This window comes from Leptonychotes weddellii, chromosome 5, assembly GCF_054177405.1.
Source record: "Leptonychotes weddellii isolate Sample4059 chromosome 5, ASM5417740v2, whole genome shotgun sequence".
NCBI lineage: Eukaryota > Metazoa > Chordata > Mammalia > Carnivora > Phocidae > Leptonychotes > Leptonychotes weddellii.
Window position 1 is genome coordinate 22,630,273 of NC_138373.1, and position 19,088 is coordinate 22,649,360.

Here is a 19,088-nt window from a genome sequence, read left to right on the forward strand (position 1 = left end):
TTATTTTCTTTTTTTTTTTTTCAAAGATCCTATTCACTTATTTGAGACAGAGAGAATGAGAGACAGAGAGCACGAGAGGGAGGAGCGTCAGAGGGAGAAGCAGACTCCCCGCCGAGCAGGGAGCCCGATGCGGGACTCGATCCCGGGACTCCAGGATCATGACCCGAGCCGAAGGCAGTCACTCAACCAACTGAGCCACTCAGGCGCCCTATTTCTTTGTTTATAAGAAGAGACACTACTTCTCCTTTTCTTTCTTTTTAGCATCTTTTTTAATTTTAATTTTATTTTTTTAAGGTTTTATTTATTTATTTGAGTGAAAGAGAGAGAGAGAGAGAATGAGACAGGGGGATTGGCAGGCAGAGGGAGAAGCAGACTCCCAGCGGAGCAGGGAGCCCGAAGTGGGGCTCGATCCCAGGACCTCTGGGATCATGACCTGAGCTGAAGGCAGACGCTTCACCGACTGAGCTGCCCATGTGCCCCAGCATCTTTTTTTAAAAAAGATTTTATTTATTTAGAAAGCATGGGCAGGCAGGAGGGAGGGGCAAAGGGAGAGGGAGAGAGAGAATCTCAAGTGGACTCAGCACTGAGTGCGGAGCCCAATTCAGGACTTGATCTCACGACCCTGAGGTCATGACCTGAGCTGAAATCAAGAGTCCAATGCTTAACTGACTGAGCCACTCAGGTGCCTCTCTTTTAAGCATCTCAAAAGAACCTCAGCAGTGCTCTTAGAGTTCACAAAAAAATTACTAATGGCTCTACAATGGTCTAAGATAATTTATATTCATGTGTGTTTGCATATTTTTAAAAATCCAAAATACTTAATACCTTTTCTATTGAATGGGAAGAAGGTTCCACTAATAAATATGGCTTGGACTATATACTGACAAGATACTCATTTTTCCTCCATATATGACAGCATTGGCAACATTGTCTTTTTTACTGAAGCTCTTTTGAATTTAATTTTTTCCCTTTTATTTAAATTTGTTCCTTGAAAATTTGTTTTTCTATATTATCTTTAGCATTTTAATCTTCTGATTTTATTTTTTGTTATTTTTAATTAAGTTGGCCCCGTTTTGTTATTTTTATTTAAGTAGGCCTCATGTGCAACATGGGGCTTGAACTCATGACCCTGAGATCGAGAGTTTAATGCTCTACTCACTGAGCCAGCCAGGTGTCCCAATCTGATTTTATTTATTTATTTATTTATTTATTTTTAAAAGATTTTGTTTATTTGAGAAAAGAGAGCACAAGCAAGGAGAGAGGAAGAGGGAGAGGGAGAAGCAGTCTCCCTACTGAGCAGGGAGCCCATCGCCGGGCTGGATCCCAGGACCTCGAGATCACAACCTGAGCCAAAGGCAGACGCCCCCTCCCATCTGATTTTAAAAGATGGATGTGTTTGTGTGTGTGTGTTTAAAATTTTAACTTTCATCTTGGAATATTTAGTTCTTTGAAACAACCCATGAACAACTCTTGGTGTTCTTCTTTTGAGGGTCTCTGTGTTTTATGTTCCTGATAATATGAATCCTGGAATTCTTGTCTGAAGTGCAACACTTTATTTCCAGACTCTTTGTTTTGATTCTAACACTGGACGTTCAGATTCATTGCCCTAATGCCAGATTTTATGTTGGCTTCCTGAGATTTGCCAGATTCAGACAGAAAAACCTATTAATTGTGGGAAAGGTGTCAAATTTCTATAGAATGGGACTCTGATTATGTTAGATTCTTTTTTTTTTTTTTTAAAGATTTTATTTATTTGACAGAGACACAGCGAGAGAGGGAACACAAGCGGGGGGAGTGGGAGAGGGAGAAGCAGGCTTCCCACCGAGCAGAGAGCCCGATGTGGGGCTTGATCCCAGGACCCTGGGACCATGACCTGAGCCGAAGGCAGACGCTTAACGACTGAGCCACCCAGGCGCCCCTATGTTAGATTCTGATAAAAAAAAAAAATCCCAGTGCTCACCAGTATCACATAGTATGGTGCAGTTGAATTTTTCTTGCCTGTCTTTATATTCTTCAAGTAAATGTGAAGAAAAATGAAAGTGTAGCAGGTTCCCCAACAGCAGAACTATGAAACTTGAGATTCAGTGTTTATTCTTTAGTCGGGTTTAAAGGAATCTACCTTGGGTCATCTGACTAGCTCAGTTGTAGAGCATGTGACTCTTGACCTCAGGGTTGAGTTTAAGCCACATGCTGAGAGTAGAGTTTACTTAAAAAAAAAAAAGAAATCCACCTTAAGACACTATTGTTTTTGAAGGACTTGAGTTAGAATTCTGACCATGAAAAAATGATTAATTCTGTCATAATTTGAAATATTGATAGCATTTTATTTTTTTATTGATAGCATTTTAATGTGTGATATCTTATTCCTTTTTTTGAAAATACTGAAATGAAGGGACACCTGGGTGGCTCAGTTGGTTCAGCGTCCAACTCTTACTTTGGCTCAGGTCATGATCTCAGAGCTGTGAAATCGAGCCCCAAGTCATGCTCTGTGCTTAGCAGGAAGTCTGCTTGGGATTCTCTCTCTGTCTCCCTCTGCCCCTCACCCTGCCCGTGTTTTCTCTCTCTCTCTCTCAAATAAATAAAATCGTAAAAAAATACTGAAATTAAAATTGAAGTTATGTTTAATAAAGGTTGTATGTGTGGAGAGTAACCAAATGGCTGACTGTAAAACAAAGTTTTGTAAAAGAAGCCTTTATTTAAGTGGCCTATCTTGTATAGTTATTGGAATGCTAGTATTCCCTATGTTTTTACTGTTATTAGGATATAAAAATTACACCAGTAGTGCTGTTCTTCCCACACTTAGTTCATATAAAAATCCATTTGCTGTCGTAGTATAATTGCATTGGAGAAGTTAGAAATAGAACCGGTGTGTTTTATGTTCCTCTTTCAGGTGTATTTATTTTTAAGAGTATGTGCATTTTTATTTAGTATTGATCCTTCACATATATTTATCTTAGGAGAGGCTGGTGTCATGAAAATAACAGTGGAGTAAAAATGGGAAGACAAAGGTCCTTTGTATTGGCACTACCCAGTTGTTCCTCTCAGGAGGTAATTCTTGCCTTCCCTAAGATGTAGGGTTATGGGGGTTCAGGTTTGGAAGATGACTTTCAAAATTATTTAAGTGCTACACAAATGCTGTTTAGATGTTGCCATGTCTGAATCAAATTTGGAATTTCAAAGATCCTCCCTCTTTTATCTCTTCCTCAAAAAGTTTTGGAATTTATTACACGCATGCGCACACTCACACTCTAGTTCACATTTCTTTTTTTTTTTTTTTTTTTTAACTTTATACTTTTTTAAAGATTTTATTGGGGCGCCCGGGTGGCTCAGTCAGTTAAGCATCCGCCTTCTGCTCAGGTCATGATCCCAGGGTCCTGGGATTGAGTCCTGTATCAGGCTCCTTGCTCATTGGGGAGCCTGCTTCTCCCTCTGCTGCTGCTCCTCCTGCTTGTGCACTCGCTCTCTCTGACAAGTAAATAAATAAAAAAAATATATATTTTTAAAGATTTTATTTATTTGACAGAGAGAGACACAGCGAGAGAGGGAACACAAGCAGGGGGAGTGGGAGAGGGAGAAGCAGGCTTCCCGCTGAGCAGGGAGCCCAATGTGGGGCTCAATCCCAGGACTCTGGGATCATGACCTGAGCCAAAGGCAGACGCTTAACTGACTGGGCCACCCGGGCACCCCAATAAATAAAATCTTTAAGGAAGAAAATAAAATTTTATTTTATTTATTTATTTACATTCAATTAATTAACATACAGTTATTACTAGTTTCAAAGGTAAAGTGATTCATCAGTTCATTTTTTTCTTCTAGTACTCAATGTGTGTGCACACGTGTGTGTAGTAATTCTAAAGATTTCATAAAGAGTATGAATAATTCAGTGTATATGAAAGCACATGTAATTGTTAAATTTCTATTAGGTGTGGCGTATGTCATTTTAAATATTATTTATATGAAATATTGTGATAAATGATATTTATTTAAAAAATGTGTGGATATGCAATTAATTGCTCTCCAGTATAATAGTGGTTCTCTTTCTCCATTTTTTAGTGTGCTTACCATTATGTAAGCCTGCTTCAAGTTGGCTAATGAGGAATTTGACTGTAAATCTGCATCATTCTATATTTTTTCTCTTTATCTTACTGTTCACACTTAAAGAACTTGATGCCACTTGAAATTATGAGCCAGAAAAAAAGAATCTAATCTTTGTGACTACTTGCATACATTGGAGGGCAGGTGCCAGTGGAATAAATAGAGAAGGTGTGGATTAAAAGGTAGTTTGTACCTTGGTTAACTTTTGTTATACAGTTGGAATTTAAAGACCTAATTCTTTAAAAATTCCAGTTGAATGACGCATTGCTCCCCCTCTTCTCCACCATCTGGTATTAATGTTTTAAAGGGAGTGGGAGTGGGCGCCTAGGTGGCTTAGTTGGTTAAGCGTCTGTCTTCGGCTCAGGTCATGTTCTCAGGGTCCTGGGATTGAGCCCCACATCCGGGTCCCTGTTCAGCGGGGAGTCTGCTTCTCCCTCTCCCCTTTCCCCCTTCGTGCTCTCTCTCTCAAATAAATAAATAAAATCTTAAAAAAAAGAATCAGGGTTCTTTATTTATTTATTTTAAAGATTTTATTTATTTATTTGAGAGAGAGAATGAGAAAGAGAGCACGAGAGGGGGGAAGGTCAGAGGGAGAAGCAGACTCCCCGCTGAGCAGGGAGCCCGATGCGGGACTCGATCCCGGGACTCCAGGATCATGACCTGACCCGAAGGCAGTTGCTTAACCAACTGAGCCACCCAGGCACCCAGAATCAGGGTTCTTTAAATAAAAAAGGGAGTAGGGAGGATAGGTCATGAAATCATAGAAAGGATATACTCTGCCACTGTAATAGTTTGAAGTACTTAAAAAAAACCACATATATCTTCTGAACAAAGATAGGAAGTAATGAAATTTTATGTCGTTTTTATGAGAATATATACAGTATTAAGCTATCATGAGATTTTGGTACTATTTTAAATTATGTCACTGTAAATTTACTCAATCAGTAAATGCTGTCTCCTAAGAAACTTTGTATCTAGAAACATTGATTTTTCTCTTTTGTTGTAAAAGGGAATTACGAAGATTTCTATTTTTAAACCACTTGTTTAGTATAAAATCTGACAATAAAAAAAATGCCTATAGACCTTGTGGGTTTAAAGTGGCTGAAGCGATGATTTTGTACTGTTTCATAGCTTTTTTTTTTTTGTTGTTTCATAGCTTTCTTAAACTTAAGGCTTAATACTTTTTTTTATTTTGTCTTTTTTTTTTTTTAAAGTAATTTCTACACCCAGTGTGGGGCTCGAACCCACACCCTGAGATCAAGAGTTGCACGCTCCACCAACGGAGCCAGCCAGGTGCCCCAAGGCTAAATACTTTTAAATACCTCAATATATTTCTTGCTGTGGCTGAGCACAGTGTTTCCCAGCACTTGATTGCCACTTGCTAGTATGTTTCAGTAACTACCAAAACTGTCTTAATGAATTTTCTAATAGAAGAATAGTGTGGGGCGCCTGGGTGGCTCAGTTGGTTAAGCAACTGCCTTCGGCTCAGGTCATGATCCTGGAGTCCCTGGATCGAGTCCCGCATCGGGCTCCCTGCTCGGCGGGGAGTCTGCTTCTCCCTCTGACCCTCCCCCCTCTCATGTACTCGCTCTCTCTCATTCTCTCTCTCTCAAATAAATAAAATCTTAAAAAAAAAAAAAGAATAGTGTGATTATTTTGAAAAGTATCTTCCTTTCCCAGCTAATTGATATAGGAGGCCATATCTTTTGAGATTTATTTATGAGACCTTTCTGTTTATTTAAATAGTAGGAAGTAGTTATTTCAAGATTACCCCTAAAACAGAGGTCCCAGTGTTTAAGTAGGAGAGTTTACCGTATGTATTTACCTCTGATTGCAGGTAGTATGTTTCTTTACCATCGTACATCAGGAGACCTACGGAGCTAGGTCTTATAGGTGTTATAGGGGATGTTGAAAGGAATCAATCCATTTAAAAGTCCACCTGTTGTCTCAGTATAGAACCAAGGTTTTTTTAGATTCTTCTCTAAGGTATATTTATTTATTAAGAGGGTTGGGGCAGGGGTAATGTGTATAATTTGAGAATGCCCTGAAGATATTTCTGTTAGTTTCTTCCTCTTTTTAAGAATTACTAGTGTGGAGGGGCGCGTGGGTGGCTCAGTTGGTTAAGTGTCTGCCTTCTGTTCAGGTCATGATCCCGGGGTCCTGGGATCGAGCTCCGCATTGGGCTCTTTGCTCAGTGGGGAGCCTGCTTCTCCCTCTTCCTCTTTCTGCTGCTCCCGTTGCTTGTGCACGCGTGCTCTGTCAAATGAGTAAGTAAAATCTTAAAAAAAAAAAAAAAAGAATTACTAGTGTGGAATATGAAATTCAGTAAGTGTTTTTTCCATAATTGCCATCATATTTAAGATACTTTACATATCAAGGGCTGCATGATAGAATATTGCTCTATTGATACCCTAAAACCTTGACTGTGCCCAAGATTTGTAGGGTGTATCGTACCATGTGGCAGTAGTGCCTAACTTGATACTGGTTTTCTTTAAAAGTATGCATGTCTAAATTGCATAATACTTGGTTTTTCTTAACGTGTTACAAGTGATTTTTGGTAACCACATCATTTTTCTTTTTTTTTTTAAGGTTTTATTTATTTATTTGAGAGAGAGAGAGAATGAGAGACAGCATGAGAGGGAGGAGGGTCAGAGGGAGAAGCAGACTCCCCGCTGAGCAGGGAGCCCGATGCGGGACTTGATCCCCGGACTCCAGGATCATGACCTGAGCCGAAGGCAGTCGCTTAACCAACTGAGCCACCCAGGCGCCCAAACACATCATTTTTCTTGACCAGTGTCACCGACAAAAAAAAGTTGTAATGTTTAACTTTTACACAGTACCTTTATTTTATTTTAATTTTTTAAAAGATTTTATTTATTTATTTGACAGAGAGAGACACAGCAAGAGAGGGAACACAAGCAGGGGGAGTGGGAGAGGGAGAAGCAGGCTCCCCACTGAGCAGGGAGCCCGATGCGGGGCTCGATCCCAGGATCCCGGGATCATGACCTGAGCCGAAGGCAGACGCTTAATGACTGAGCCACCCAGGCGCCCCCGTACCTTTATTTTTGAAAGAGACTACAGTGCCTTTTAGGATTATTTTTAAAGGGAAGATTTAAAATATGTAATTGTTGGAGAATCTCACAAGCGTATCAGTCCCTTGGGGATACGTTTGAGTCTATTAGAGGAACTTTATCTGAAATAACTCTACAGTCAGTATTTGCCTATTTTCAGGACTTTTTAAAGGTGGTTGCACACATTTTTTTTTTTTTAAAGATTTTATTTATTTATTTGACAGAGAGCACAAGCAGGGGGAGAGGCAGGAAGAGGGACAGGGAGAGGGAGAAGCAGACTCCCTGCCGAGCAAGGAGCCCGATGTGGGACTCGATCCCAGGACCCCAGGATCATGACCTGAGCCGAAGGCAGATGCTTAACAGACTGAGCCACCCAGGCGCTCCAGTTGCACACATTTTTATACTGATAAAACCCTCTGCCTTTTCCTTGCTTAGAATCCCAGTCTGGTTTCAAGACTCTTCCTTTTGGGATTTCTGTAGTATTTAACTGTTAGTGATTCTTCTCTAACCTTCTCTGTTTTAACAGGCTATGTTTGGCATTTAACTGGAGAACCTCAGGGGGTGTGGGTGAAGGGGTGGACAGGTTTCTTTGTAGACTTGCAGTCTTTTTGTCCTTCCTCTGCTAGGGAGGTCATGGAGTAAGAGATTTCCTTTCAATCTTGGCAATTTCCCAGGCTGAATGGGATGTTTCTAAAGTACTTCCAGGACTTGCTGACAAAAGAGGAAGATAAGCGATACAAATGGGAGCTGAAGCAGGGTTTCTTTTTAAGGCAGTCAGCTAGCTTGGGTTAAAAATAAAGGCCAGGAGAAAGTGAGTCAAATTAACATGGTGCCTTAGATTCACGAACCTTTAGGTGAACTTTTATTTAGCATAAACAAAATTATTTCTGTTAAATACAGAACCCTGAATTCACATTTGTATTGGAGATTGAAAGTATACCAGATTTTATAACTGCAGATATTCTTAATACCTGGTAAGATAGGAATTTATGCTAGATGAGGTACAGAGCCTTGGTATACTTAAATTAGCAGTGGATTTTTCATGTCTGTCTCAGCCAGTGATTCCCTGATTTTACCAGCCTTAGTGGTTTGACTCTTTCTAAAACAATGTTTTTGTGCTGTCTCAGTGGTCAGTAAGAATTTAGCCGCAGTTTTGAAAGCTATCAACATGGGTAAGGCGATAAAATATTAATAATTTATAGTGTGTTTCTTTTTGTGCATTTCTTATGAAAATAAAGTGCTATAGGGACTATCTTAGGTATTTCTCAGGCATGGATAGAGTGAGATTGCTATTTTGCTAGAAATTTAGAATTTTTTACTGTTAATGTCGGTAACGGTTATCTTTTACTGATATAAGGGCTGTTTTGTTTCTTTCTGTACCTTGGCTAGGCTAATCCTTTCTGAGCTTTAAGTTCCAGTTCTTAGGCCTGATTAATTAATTCAGACATTAACAGGCTTTGGTTTCATTGGAAAGCACAGTGACTTAAAGCTGGTGCCATGTTTTGCTTTTCCACTTAGAATGGTTAAATATGGTAGGCAATGTAAGACTTGAACTACTGAAGTATTAAAAATAAATCAACAGTCTTTCCCTTATCTTTTTATAACTTTACTGTAAAGATCTGTTTCCTTTAAAGTCAGATTTATTGGGGCGCCTGGGTGGCTCAGTTGGTTAAGCATCTGCCTTCGGCTCAGGTCATGATACCATGGTTCTCTGGGGAGCCTGCTCCTCCCTCTCCCTTTGCCCCTCCCCCTCACTCTTGTGCTCTCCCTCTCCCTCTCTCAAAATAAAATCTTTAAAAAATTTTTTAAAAAATCAGATTTATTGAGGTATAATTTACATGCTGTATAGTTCTTTGAGTTTTGACAGATGTATGTAATGTTGTAAAAATGACCACTGCAGTCAAGCTATAGAATAGTTCCATCATCCTAAACCATTTCCTTGTGCCCCTTTGTAGTCAGTATCTACTCTCAGCCCTTGATAACCTCTGGTCTTTTTTTTTTTTCCCCTATAATTTAATCTTTTCAAGAAAGCCATAAATTTTTTTTTTTTTTAAGGAATTTTTTTTGGGGGGTGATGCCTGGGTGGCTCGGTCAGTTAAGTGTCTGCCCTTGGCTCAGGTCGTGGTTCCAGGGTCCTGGGGTTGAGTCCCACATCAGGCTCCCTGATCAGTGGGGAGTCTGCTTCTCCCTTGGCCTACCGCTCCCCCTGCTTGTGCTCTCTCTCTCAAATAAATAAAATCTTTAAAAAAAAAAAAAGATTTTTTTTTTTTTTAATTCTTGAGTAATCTCTACACCCAGTGTGTGGCTCAAACTCATGACCCCAAGATCAAAAGTTGCATGCTCCACCAAATGAGCCACCCAGGTGCTCCAAGAATGTCCTAAATCTTTAAAAAATTGTGGTAAAATGCACATAAATTTTATTATTTTACAATTCAGTCTACCAAGTACAGTTGACCCTTAAACAGTGTGGGGGTTGGGGTGCTGACACCTCCCACTGCCCCCCAGTTGAAAATCTGTATATAACTTTTGACTTCCCTGAAACTTACTATTAATAGCCAGCTGTTGACTGGAAGGAAGCCTTACAATAATATAAGTAGTCACCTAACACATATCTTGTGTGTTGTATATATTATTTACTCTGTTCTTATAATAGAGAAAAGAAAATGTTAAGACCATAAGGAAAAGAAAGTACATTTACAGTACTGTGCTGTACGTATTGTAAAAAAAATCTGCATGTAAGTGGACTGGTCCAGTTCAAATCCGTGTTGTTTAAGGGTCAGCTGTACTTCATGATGTGCAGCCATCACCACTATCTAGTTCCAGAACTTTTCATCATCCCAAACAGAAACCCAGTACCCTTTAAAGTAGTCCCTTCCTATTCTCCCCTTTTCTCAGCCCCTGGCAACCACAAATCTACTTTCTCTATGGATTTGCCTATTCTGGATATTTCGTATAAATGGAATCATGTACTATGTAGTCTTTTGTTTCTAGCCTCTTTCACTTGGCGTAATGTTTTCAGGGTTCATCCATATTGTGGCAGGTATCAATACTTCATTCCTTTTTATGGAATCTTACATGGAATTTACAATCTTCCATTGTATGGATATACCACATTTTGTTTATCCATTCATCTTCTGTTGGACATTTGGGTTTCCACCTTTAATTTATTGTGAATAGTGTTGTGGTGAATATTCACATAACAAATTTTTGTGAGAAGACATGTTGTCAGCTCTTGGGCATATACCTAGGAGTGGATTTGCTGGGTCAAATGGTAATTTTTTGCTTAACTTGAGGAATTGCCAAGTTTTTCTAAAGTGGTTGTACCATTTTACATTCCCTTCAGTTATGTAGGAGGATTTCATTTTCTCAGTATATTTGCAACACTGATATATATATATTTCTTTAAACTACAGCTATCCTAGTGCGTGTGAATTCTTACTGTGGTTTTGATTTACATTTTTCTAATCACTTATGATGTTGAGCAATTTTTCATGTGCTTATTGGCTGTTTGTGTATCTTTGGAGAAATATAGCTGTTCAAATCTTTAGCCCATTTAAAAATTGAATTGTCTTTGGGTTGAGTTATAAGAGTTCATTATGTATTTTGGATACTAGACTCTTAGAAGATACATGATTTGCAAATATTTTTGCTGATTTTGTGAGTTGTCTTTTCACTCTTGATAGTGCCCTTTGATGTGACAAAAATAAAGCTTTAAAAATGCATATTTTTATAAAATAATTCAGAATTCATTTAAATATATTGCTGAAGCCAGCTGTTTCTAATTTTGGTGGCTTTTTCTGTGTTCATAAAAGTCATTCTTTTTTTTTTTTAAGATTTTATTTATTTAATTTGAGAGAGAGACAAAAAGCACGCATGCACCCACAAGTGGGGGGAGGGGAGAGGGAGAGAGCGCCGCAGACTCCCTGCTGAGTAGGAAGCTGGACATGGGGCTCCATCCCAGGACCCCAAGATCATGACTTGAGCTGAAGGCAGATGCTTAACTGACTGAGCCACACAGGCACCCCATGAAAGTTACTTTTTTTTTTTTTTTTTTAAGATTTTTATTTATTTGACGGAGAGAGAGACAGCGAGAGAGGGAACACAAGCGAGAGGGAACACAAGCGGGGGGAGTGGGAGAGGGAGAAGCAGGCTCCCCCTGAGCAGGGAGCCCGATGTGGGGCTCGATCCCAGGACCCTGGGATCATGACCCGAGTTGAAGGCAGCCGCTTAACGACTGAGCCACCCAGGCGCCCCCATTTGTTTTTTTTTTAAAACCGAGCCACCCAGGTGCCCCATGAAAGTTACTCTTAAGATCATATGCACAGATCACGTTTTAGTTATGGAAGTTTAACTTAGAAGACTAATTTTTACTTACTTTAAATAATTGTAATAGTTTGAACCAAGATCATCGTCTAGTCTGTCCATACCCTCCCTTCTCTATGCTGCAGCCACTATGCTGTTCTCTTTTCCCTATGAAAGTTGTGTGGTGTAATATAGTACCCTCTGCTAACATCTCAAACAAGTGAGCAAATCGAAGCTAGTATATAAATATAACTACTAAGTGCAAACTAGTGTGGTACATACTTTGAGAGTTTGAGGAAGGAGCTGGATAATGGGATTTTTTTTTCTGAAATCACAGAGCATTTTATACTAATTGGAACTTCAACTGACTTTATAGTTCTTTCCTTTCTAGATTATAAATTCTTACAGGATTGGAACCATCTTAGTTCACCTTTTGGGGTCATAAGCTCTTAGTCAATGCTCTTGTAGTAAATGACCAAGAAAATACTGATTTTGATAGAATGCTTTGTAGAGGAAGTGTGGGTTGAAGAAAAGTTAGTATTTGTTTAGGTTAGGTAGGGAACTGTATTCCACAGTTGAAAGGCCTCAGTTATGAGAATGGGTGATCATTTAGTCAACAAGTAATTTACATGCCATCTAGTCAGTGGGGATGTGTGGTAGGCAACACTGAGAGTCCCCTGCCCTTCTGGTATTTACAGTCTCCTGGCAGAACACGTTTAAATAAGCTTCTTAATGGGGCGCCTGGGTGGCTCAGTCATTAAGCATCTGCCTTTGGCTCAGGTCATGATCCCAGGGTCCTGGGATCGAGCCCTGTGTTGGGCTCTCCCTGCTCAGGGGGAGCCTGCTTCTCCCTCTTCCACTCCTTCTGCTTGTTTCCTCTCTCACTGTCTCTCTGTCAAATTAAAAAAAAAAAAAAAAACAACTTTAAATAAGCTTCTCAAATCATCTAAGAGCTAAAGGGACTATTAGGTTCTCTGGTAGCACATATATAGCAGGACTACTAGCCAGACTCGGGAATCAGAAACTTTTCAAAGGAAAGCTGATGCTTGGAGGATAAAGAGAAATAAGCTATGGTCAGCAAAGAGTGAGGACAAAGCCATTCCAGGCTGACTGGCTGAGCAAGGTGATTCTTTCTGTGGCAATGAAAGATTAAGATGGATGGGGCATAGAGTGTAAAAGGGGTGGTTGGTAGAGATTTAGCTAAAAAGGGAAGTAAGGTACATGGGATGATAAGGGCAGTGAGAGGATATCAGATTTGTGTTTTATGATACTAATAATGGAATGTGGAGGAGAGATGGCATAGAGATGAGAATTGGAAGTGGGAAACATACCGTCTGACTGATCAAATAGTGCCATTTATTAGAAAGTAGTGGTTAGATGATGGCACCATTTATTAAAATGGGGATTCCAGGAAGAAAGGAGACAATTGTTATGTTTGAGGTATTAGAACATTGAGATTGTTTTATTTATTTATTTAAAATATTTTACTTATCTGACAGATACAGCGAGAGAGGGGACACAAGCAGGGGGAGTGGAGAGGGAGAAGGGCAGGCCCCCTGCTGAGCAGGAAGCCCCATGCGGGGCTCCATCCCAGGACCCTGGGATCATGACCTGAGCCAATCCCCTTAACTTCCCTTAATATTTTCCTTACACCAATCTGTTAAAATTCCAACCCTGGATAAACCCTAGTATCAAATATCCATCCAGCTGAGCCAACCAGGTGCCCCGAGATTGGTTTTTAAACAGTTGGGTACATAGGTCTGGACCTCGGAGTGGACGTCAATGATGGAGGCCTAGATCTAAGGAGTCGATGTCATACAGGTGGTAAATATTGCCATTGGCATGGGTTAAATGAGAAAGTCAAAGTGAGATGAATAGAGGCCTAGGGTCAGGCTTTGAGATACCTCAAGATTTTGGGGTTTGGTAGAGGAGGTTGAGCAAGCCCTCAGAAGTTCCTGAGAAAGTAGAACCAGGTAGGAAGAAATACAGAGTACTTCATCCCATAAGCCAGAGGAAGGGAAGAATCTGGTTACTTTGAATTCTCAGGATCTCAGCACAGAGGGTTATTGTAAGAATTTTAAAAAGAGGTTTTCATTCAGCCCACCTCATTCCTCTGCAAGACACCTTTGTGCAGGCCACAGCCTGCTTAACTCTACTTAGCAGCCCTGTGCAAGCTGCTGAGAGGATGAGTAAGATAAAGCCTGAAGTATGTGTTTAGCAACCTGGGCTCATAGTTGGTTTTGCTGAAAGTAATGGGGCAGAAGCTGGATCAGCGTGGATTGAGGAGCCAGTAGAGGTGAAAAACAGGGTGGGGAGTGGGGACAACTCTTAGTTTGCAGAGAATGAAGGCAGATTATTTGGTGGAGGTCATGTGGGATTGATGGAGTTTTTGTTTTCTAATATTTTTTAAAATATGTTTTTGTATTTTTAAATGGGAAACATCAGAAAATTTTACATGTGTAAAGAGAAGATTCAGTTCAATGGGAAAGAAGAAAAGGGTATTTGCAAAGTTAAGAGAAGGTGGAAGTAGATGGAATCCCAATCAAGGCCTAGAATTGGGTGCAGATGTGTGATGGTATCTTTTTTTTTCTTGGTGAACCAGAGAGAGACAGAGAAGTGTGTGTGTGTGTGTGTGTGTGTGTGTGTGTGTGTGTGTGTGTAGGGGGGTTAGGAGAGTATTTTGGAATCTGAAGAGAATGGGGCAGGTCTGGATAAAGCATGTAGAGAATGAGAGATGAACGTTGGAGGACCTGGGGATGTGGTGCTTACTTATGGATGATGGATAATTGATAACTAGGGTTTATCCAGGGTTGGAATTTTAACAGATTGGTGTGAGGAAAATATTAAGGGGGATTAAGGAGATCGGCAAGAGTGTTATTGAAATGGTAGACCATAAACTCTAAGCTGAAAGGAGGTGAAGAAGGAAGAAAGTACTTGGACTGGGAAAAAGTAGAGAGAGTCACTGGAATTAAAGTTACTTTAAAAAACAACAACAACAATTAGAGTGGTATTGAGAGAGAGCGTGAATAGACAGTTGTCAAAAGTAAGTCATCAGGGGACATTGAGCAAGATGAACTAAAAAGGGGTTATGGAATTTTAGAGACAAGTAGGCCACAAGTGACAGCTCCCCCTTTGGCAGGAACAGTTTCACTGGAGTATTGATGGTGGAACCCAGGTTACAGTGAATTGAAAAGTGAGCGAAGATGAGGAAGGTAAATTTTTCCCAAGAGTTTTGGCTGTGAAGAGTCTAGACAATGAGAATTAGAAGGAAAAAGGGCGTTAAGATTTTGCCCCACCTTTTTTTAAAGTAGGCTCCATGCCCCAGTGTGGGGCTTGAACTCGTGACCCCAAGATCTAGAGTCGCATGCTCTACTGACGGAGCCAGGCAGGATCCCCAAGATTCTGACTTTTGTTGTTGAAAGGGAAGACTCGAGGGTGCTCATGTGTTGCTGAGTGATGAGCAGTAGCAAAGTGGGAGATCCACAGCATACCTCAGAAAATAGGGGCAATGTATGGATTCAGAGCGTTGCTGTAGATAGGACATTTACTTGTTCCATGATGTGTGGGTGATGGGAAGAAAGGCTGTGTGTCAGTGTGTGGGTGAGTTTGTGGGTTTACTGGAAGGAAGTTGGCAGGCACTGGTGGAGTGCTGAAAACTTGAAAGTTAAACAGAACTTAATTTGAGTTCTTGCTCTGCCTTTTACCAGATGTGCAGCTTTCGGTCAGTTATGGAACCTTACGTCATCTGTAAGACGGCAATTTATTATCTTTAGTGATCATAATAGGATTATGTTAAAGATGAAATGAAATACTAAATATATGTAAACTGCTTGGCTCAGTTGCTTACCAGATGTGGTAGGAGCTCAAAACTGTTAGCCCTTACTATTGAGAGTGCTGTAGAAGAATGGCTTGCATTTCTCGTGAAGCAGGAATGTGGAAGGTCATGTACTGGAAGAGCTGGGGAAAGGAGGAAGGTGCAAAAAGTTTGAAAACTGTCTTGGAAAGGAGAGAACCCTGGCTAGGGAAACCTGGGAAGTATTGAAGACCCAGTTGTAGACTGAGAATTACCTGGGGGTGGTATGTTGACCAGCCTTTACACTGAGGACAATTGTGCATGTAGAGCAAAGGTTAAAATCTAATGTAGTACCCTCCTAGAGTTGCTTTGTTTGTCCCTTCTGGTTAATTTGGTTAGAGGTCAATCAGTAGAGGGTGTTTGAGATTCCTTGGAAGGGAAATTATACTGAAGTCAAATCTTTACTATGTTTGCTAAATATGTTATTAAAAAACAAAATTGACAATCTTTAAAATTTTGGGTTAGAGCATGCTCAGTGATTTTAAATATAGATGCAGAGTTAGAGGAAACATGGTCCATAAAACCAGCCTTACTTCTGATACCAATTCCAAGTTCAGGGGGTCCCCAAGGCTACTCTTAGGTTGCATAAGGACTTACTGAACTCATTGAAAGCTGTTCTACTCATGGTTACAGTTTATTACAACTAAAAGATTCAGATTAAAATCAGCTACTGGTGAAGGCCCATACAGCAGAGTCCAGAAAGGTTTTGAATGCAGAGCTTCCGATTGTCCTTTCCTTGTGAAGTCATGAACACAGTATTACTCTTCTGGTGTTGATGTGTGACACACAGTATGCATGGAGTATTACCCACCATGGAAGCTCACCCAGGTATTGTTGTCTAGAGTTTTTTATTGGGACTCCATGATCGACTGCCTACATGCGTAAACTTAGTTTCCAGCCCTTCTGGAGGTTGAGCTGGTCCTTGGGACTCAAAGCCCCTTCACCCTCGTAAATCACGGTGTTACACTTTCTGGTGTGGCCCAAAGCCTCCAGGTGAACAAGGGCACTTTTATTAGGCATGACATTCTAAGACTTTAGAGATTACCTTTCAGAAGCCAAGGGCAAAGGCCAGACAGACCTCCTTTGGTCTTGGTGAAATTATTTACAGTTTTACAAAAATAGTTAAATATGTTTTCATATTTTGAGTCTACATTGCTATTTAGTTGAGTTTGATTAGTGATGGAAAATTGATAAGAGAACCCATAAATAATTAAGATTTGGTATTATATACACTTAATACTTAAGTAGCTAGTGAAGTTTCATCAAATTATATTAACTTGATATTTCAGTGCTGCAAAACCGATGTAAACTCATAATTTTGGCATGATGGTTCAGTTCTGTTTTACTAAATTTGAACTCACTATTTTCTCTTGTGGGAAGAATTTCAAATAGTGAAGTCCATGAGCCTCCCAAATGAATTTTTTAGCCATAGATTCATATTTTATAGCATAGTTTCACCTTTTCATCTGTTCCTCATGAAACATGTCTGAATCCAGGTGAGTAACAGGCATCATAGGGATAACCTTGAATTTATTTCTAAAAGATAAATCATTTTCAAGTGGTATTAACTGTTAGTAATGAAAAACTCACAGCGTATTCTACAACTACTTTATGACAGTGACACTATTTTTGCCCACCATTGCTTTCGAGAATAAATGCATTCCCACCTCATTGGCTTAAGTGCAAATCTCATTTCCTGGTTGATATCCATTACAAATTAGATCTCACCGTGTGAGAGCAAAAACCCTTAATAAGCCTAGTTAAAAACAACTTGAAGCAATATGATGCTTATTCCAGTGACACCACTAGGTGTGGTGTTTGCATCAAGTCATTTTGGGGTGCTTTATGGAAATGCTTCCTGATAGGGAATTCCCTGACTTCATACTTCCAGAGTGGTGCTTTTTTTGTTGTTGTTGTTTTTGCTTTTTAGTGCTTACAAGAACTGGACGAGACCACATGTAGCCAGGAGATACTATATCCCCTTGCACATGGTGGATTGTTGATGTGAGGTCTGAGGATTTGGGTCATTCAAAATAAGTGACCTCTCAGATTTATTACATTTTCTGTATACTGAGAATAGGTAACTAAATGAGCGGTAACTATATTTGCATGTGGTTTGTATGTTATAGTTAACATTTAAATTCTCTTATGTACTAAAAAGTTTTTTTGGTTTGCCACCTTAAGCCTCTCGGCACAGAGTGGCTTTCCATTTCAATTTTTACTTCAGCATATGAACCCTAGAAGGCCATAGTACAACTAAAAGCACCTAACCCATGAATGATATTTGCTTCATGTTTGAACAACAAATGTTTTAACCCACTGTCTTCACTAATATTGTAACTACTGTCTTACAGATTGACTTGATGCAAAACATCACAAAGGCTCCATATTATACAGTATGCGATTTTTGAGGTATGAGCTTTAGAAACTTACCTCTCATGTGGCATGTACATCAGGCTTTAACTTCACTTTAATCATTTGGGGGAAATTTAGGCATTTCTCTTTTTTCTCTCTCTCTCCGTAATATTTTTAGAGTATTAAAGGGGCTGTGGAGGTATTTTTGGTCCTTGCTAGTATGATTCTTAGTTTTAACAGATACATTTTTTCTTATCACTAAACAGACACTACTTTCTGGCAGATGATAGCTTTTCCAGCCCTTATAACTGGCTTAACATTTATACCTGCCTCTTTGAATTCAAATCTGTATTTTGTGCCTTTGATTGCCTCATTTTAAGTGCTCATTTCCGTTCGTTAACAGTTTTCTATTTATTGGACTTGGTGGTGGTGGTGGTGCTAACAGCCTGGTACTGACTTTTTTTGAGACCTAAGCAGTCTTGATATTAAAAAAAATCAAGATTTCATATAAATGCTGAACCATTTTGTGCTTTTGGATTCAGACTACCTATAACTTGAATTCGGGTTGGAAATGTTTTGATCAGTTTGTTTTAAAAGAACGTGGCAACCAGTGAGTTTTTAGACAGTTCTGAGACAGTAGTTCTAACCCTAGTGATTTTGTTGTTGTTGTTACATTTCTGAAAAGCCAAACTCGGGGGGGAGGTGGAACCTGGTGTTCATAACTCATGGGATTTTAAAACCTATATTTCTAATAAATTGGGAAGTTGTTCCCATTCTTTTTTTCCAGTTTAGTTTGAAATCAAATGCTTTGTAGGTAGAAATGGATTTATTGGTAGGAGATTGCTTAATTTCTTCATTGAAGAACTTAAAATCAACTGCTATGTATTGGGTTTGAAAACTTGTTTTGGTTGTATTCCTGTGCTGTTGAACTGCTTATATATTATTTGTCTGTTAGACTGGAAATCTTGAGTTTAGTATTATGGTCTTAATAACTTTTTTTTTTTAAGATTTGTTTATTTGAGAGAGAACACTGGGAGGAGGGGCAGAGGGAGAGGGAATCTTTTTTTTTTTTTTTAAAGATTTTATTTATTTATTTGAGAGAGAGAGAATGAGAGAGAGCACATGAGAGGGGGGAGGGTCAGAGGGAGAAGCAGACTCCCTGCCGAGCAGGGAGCCCGATGCGGGACTCGATCCAGGGACTCCAGGATCATGACCCGAGCCGAAGGCAGTCGCTTAACCAACTGAGCCACCCAGGCGCCCCGGGAGAGGGAATCTTAAGAAGACTCTGCTGAGTGTAGAGCCCTATGTGGAGCTTTATCTCACAACTCTGAGGTCATGACCTGAGCTGAAACCAAGAGTCAGAAGCTTAACCGATTGCACCATCTGGGTGCCCCAGGGTCTTAACTAACTTT

The 19,088-nt window shown here is 39.8% G+C and overlaps 1 protein-coding gene across 5 annotated transcripts in view; it reads left to right on the forward strand.

The window, feature by feature from the left end:
• The window catches only part of SMG1 (SMG1 nonsense mediated mRNA decay associated PI3K related kinase), a 106,320-nt gene that overhangs the window by 8,801 nt on the left and 78,431 nt on the right, over window positions 1-19,088 (forward strand). For 2 of the 5 annotated variants that reach the window (XM_081819942.1, XM_081819943.1), the window contains exon 2: window positions 17,676-17,733. The exons of the other annotated variants lie outside the window; for them this stretch is intronic. In XM_081819942.1, the coding sequence (XP_081676068.1) occupies window positions 17,720-17,733 (14 nt within the window). In that variant the 5' untranslated portion in view covers window positions 17,676-17,719. The remainder of the gene's footprint in view (window positions 1-17,675; window positions 17,734-19,088) is intronic. 5 annotated transcript variants of the gene reach the window in all.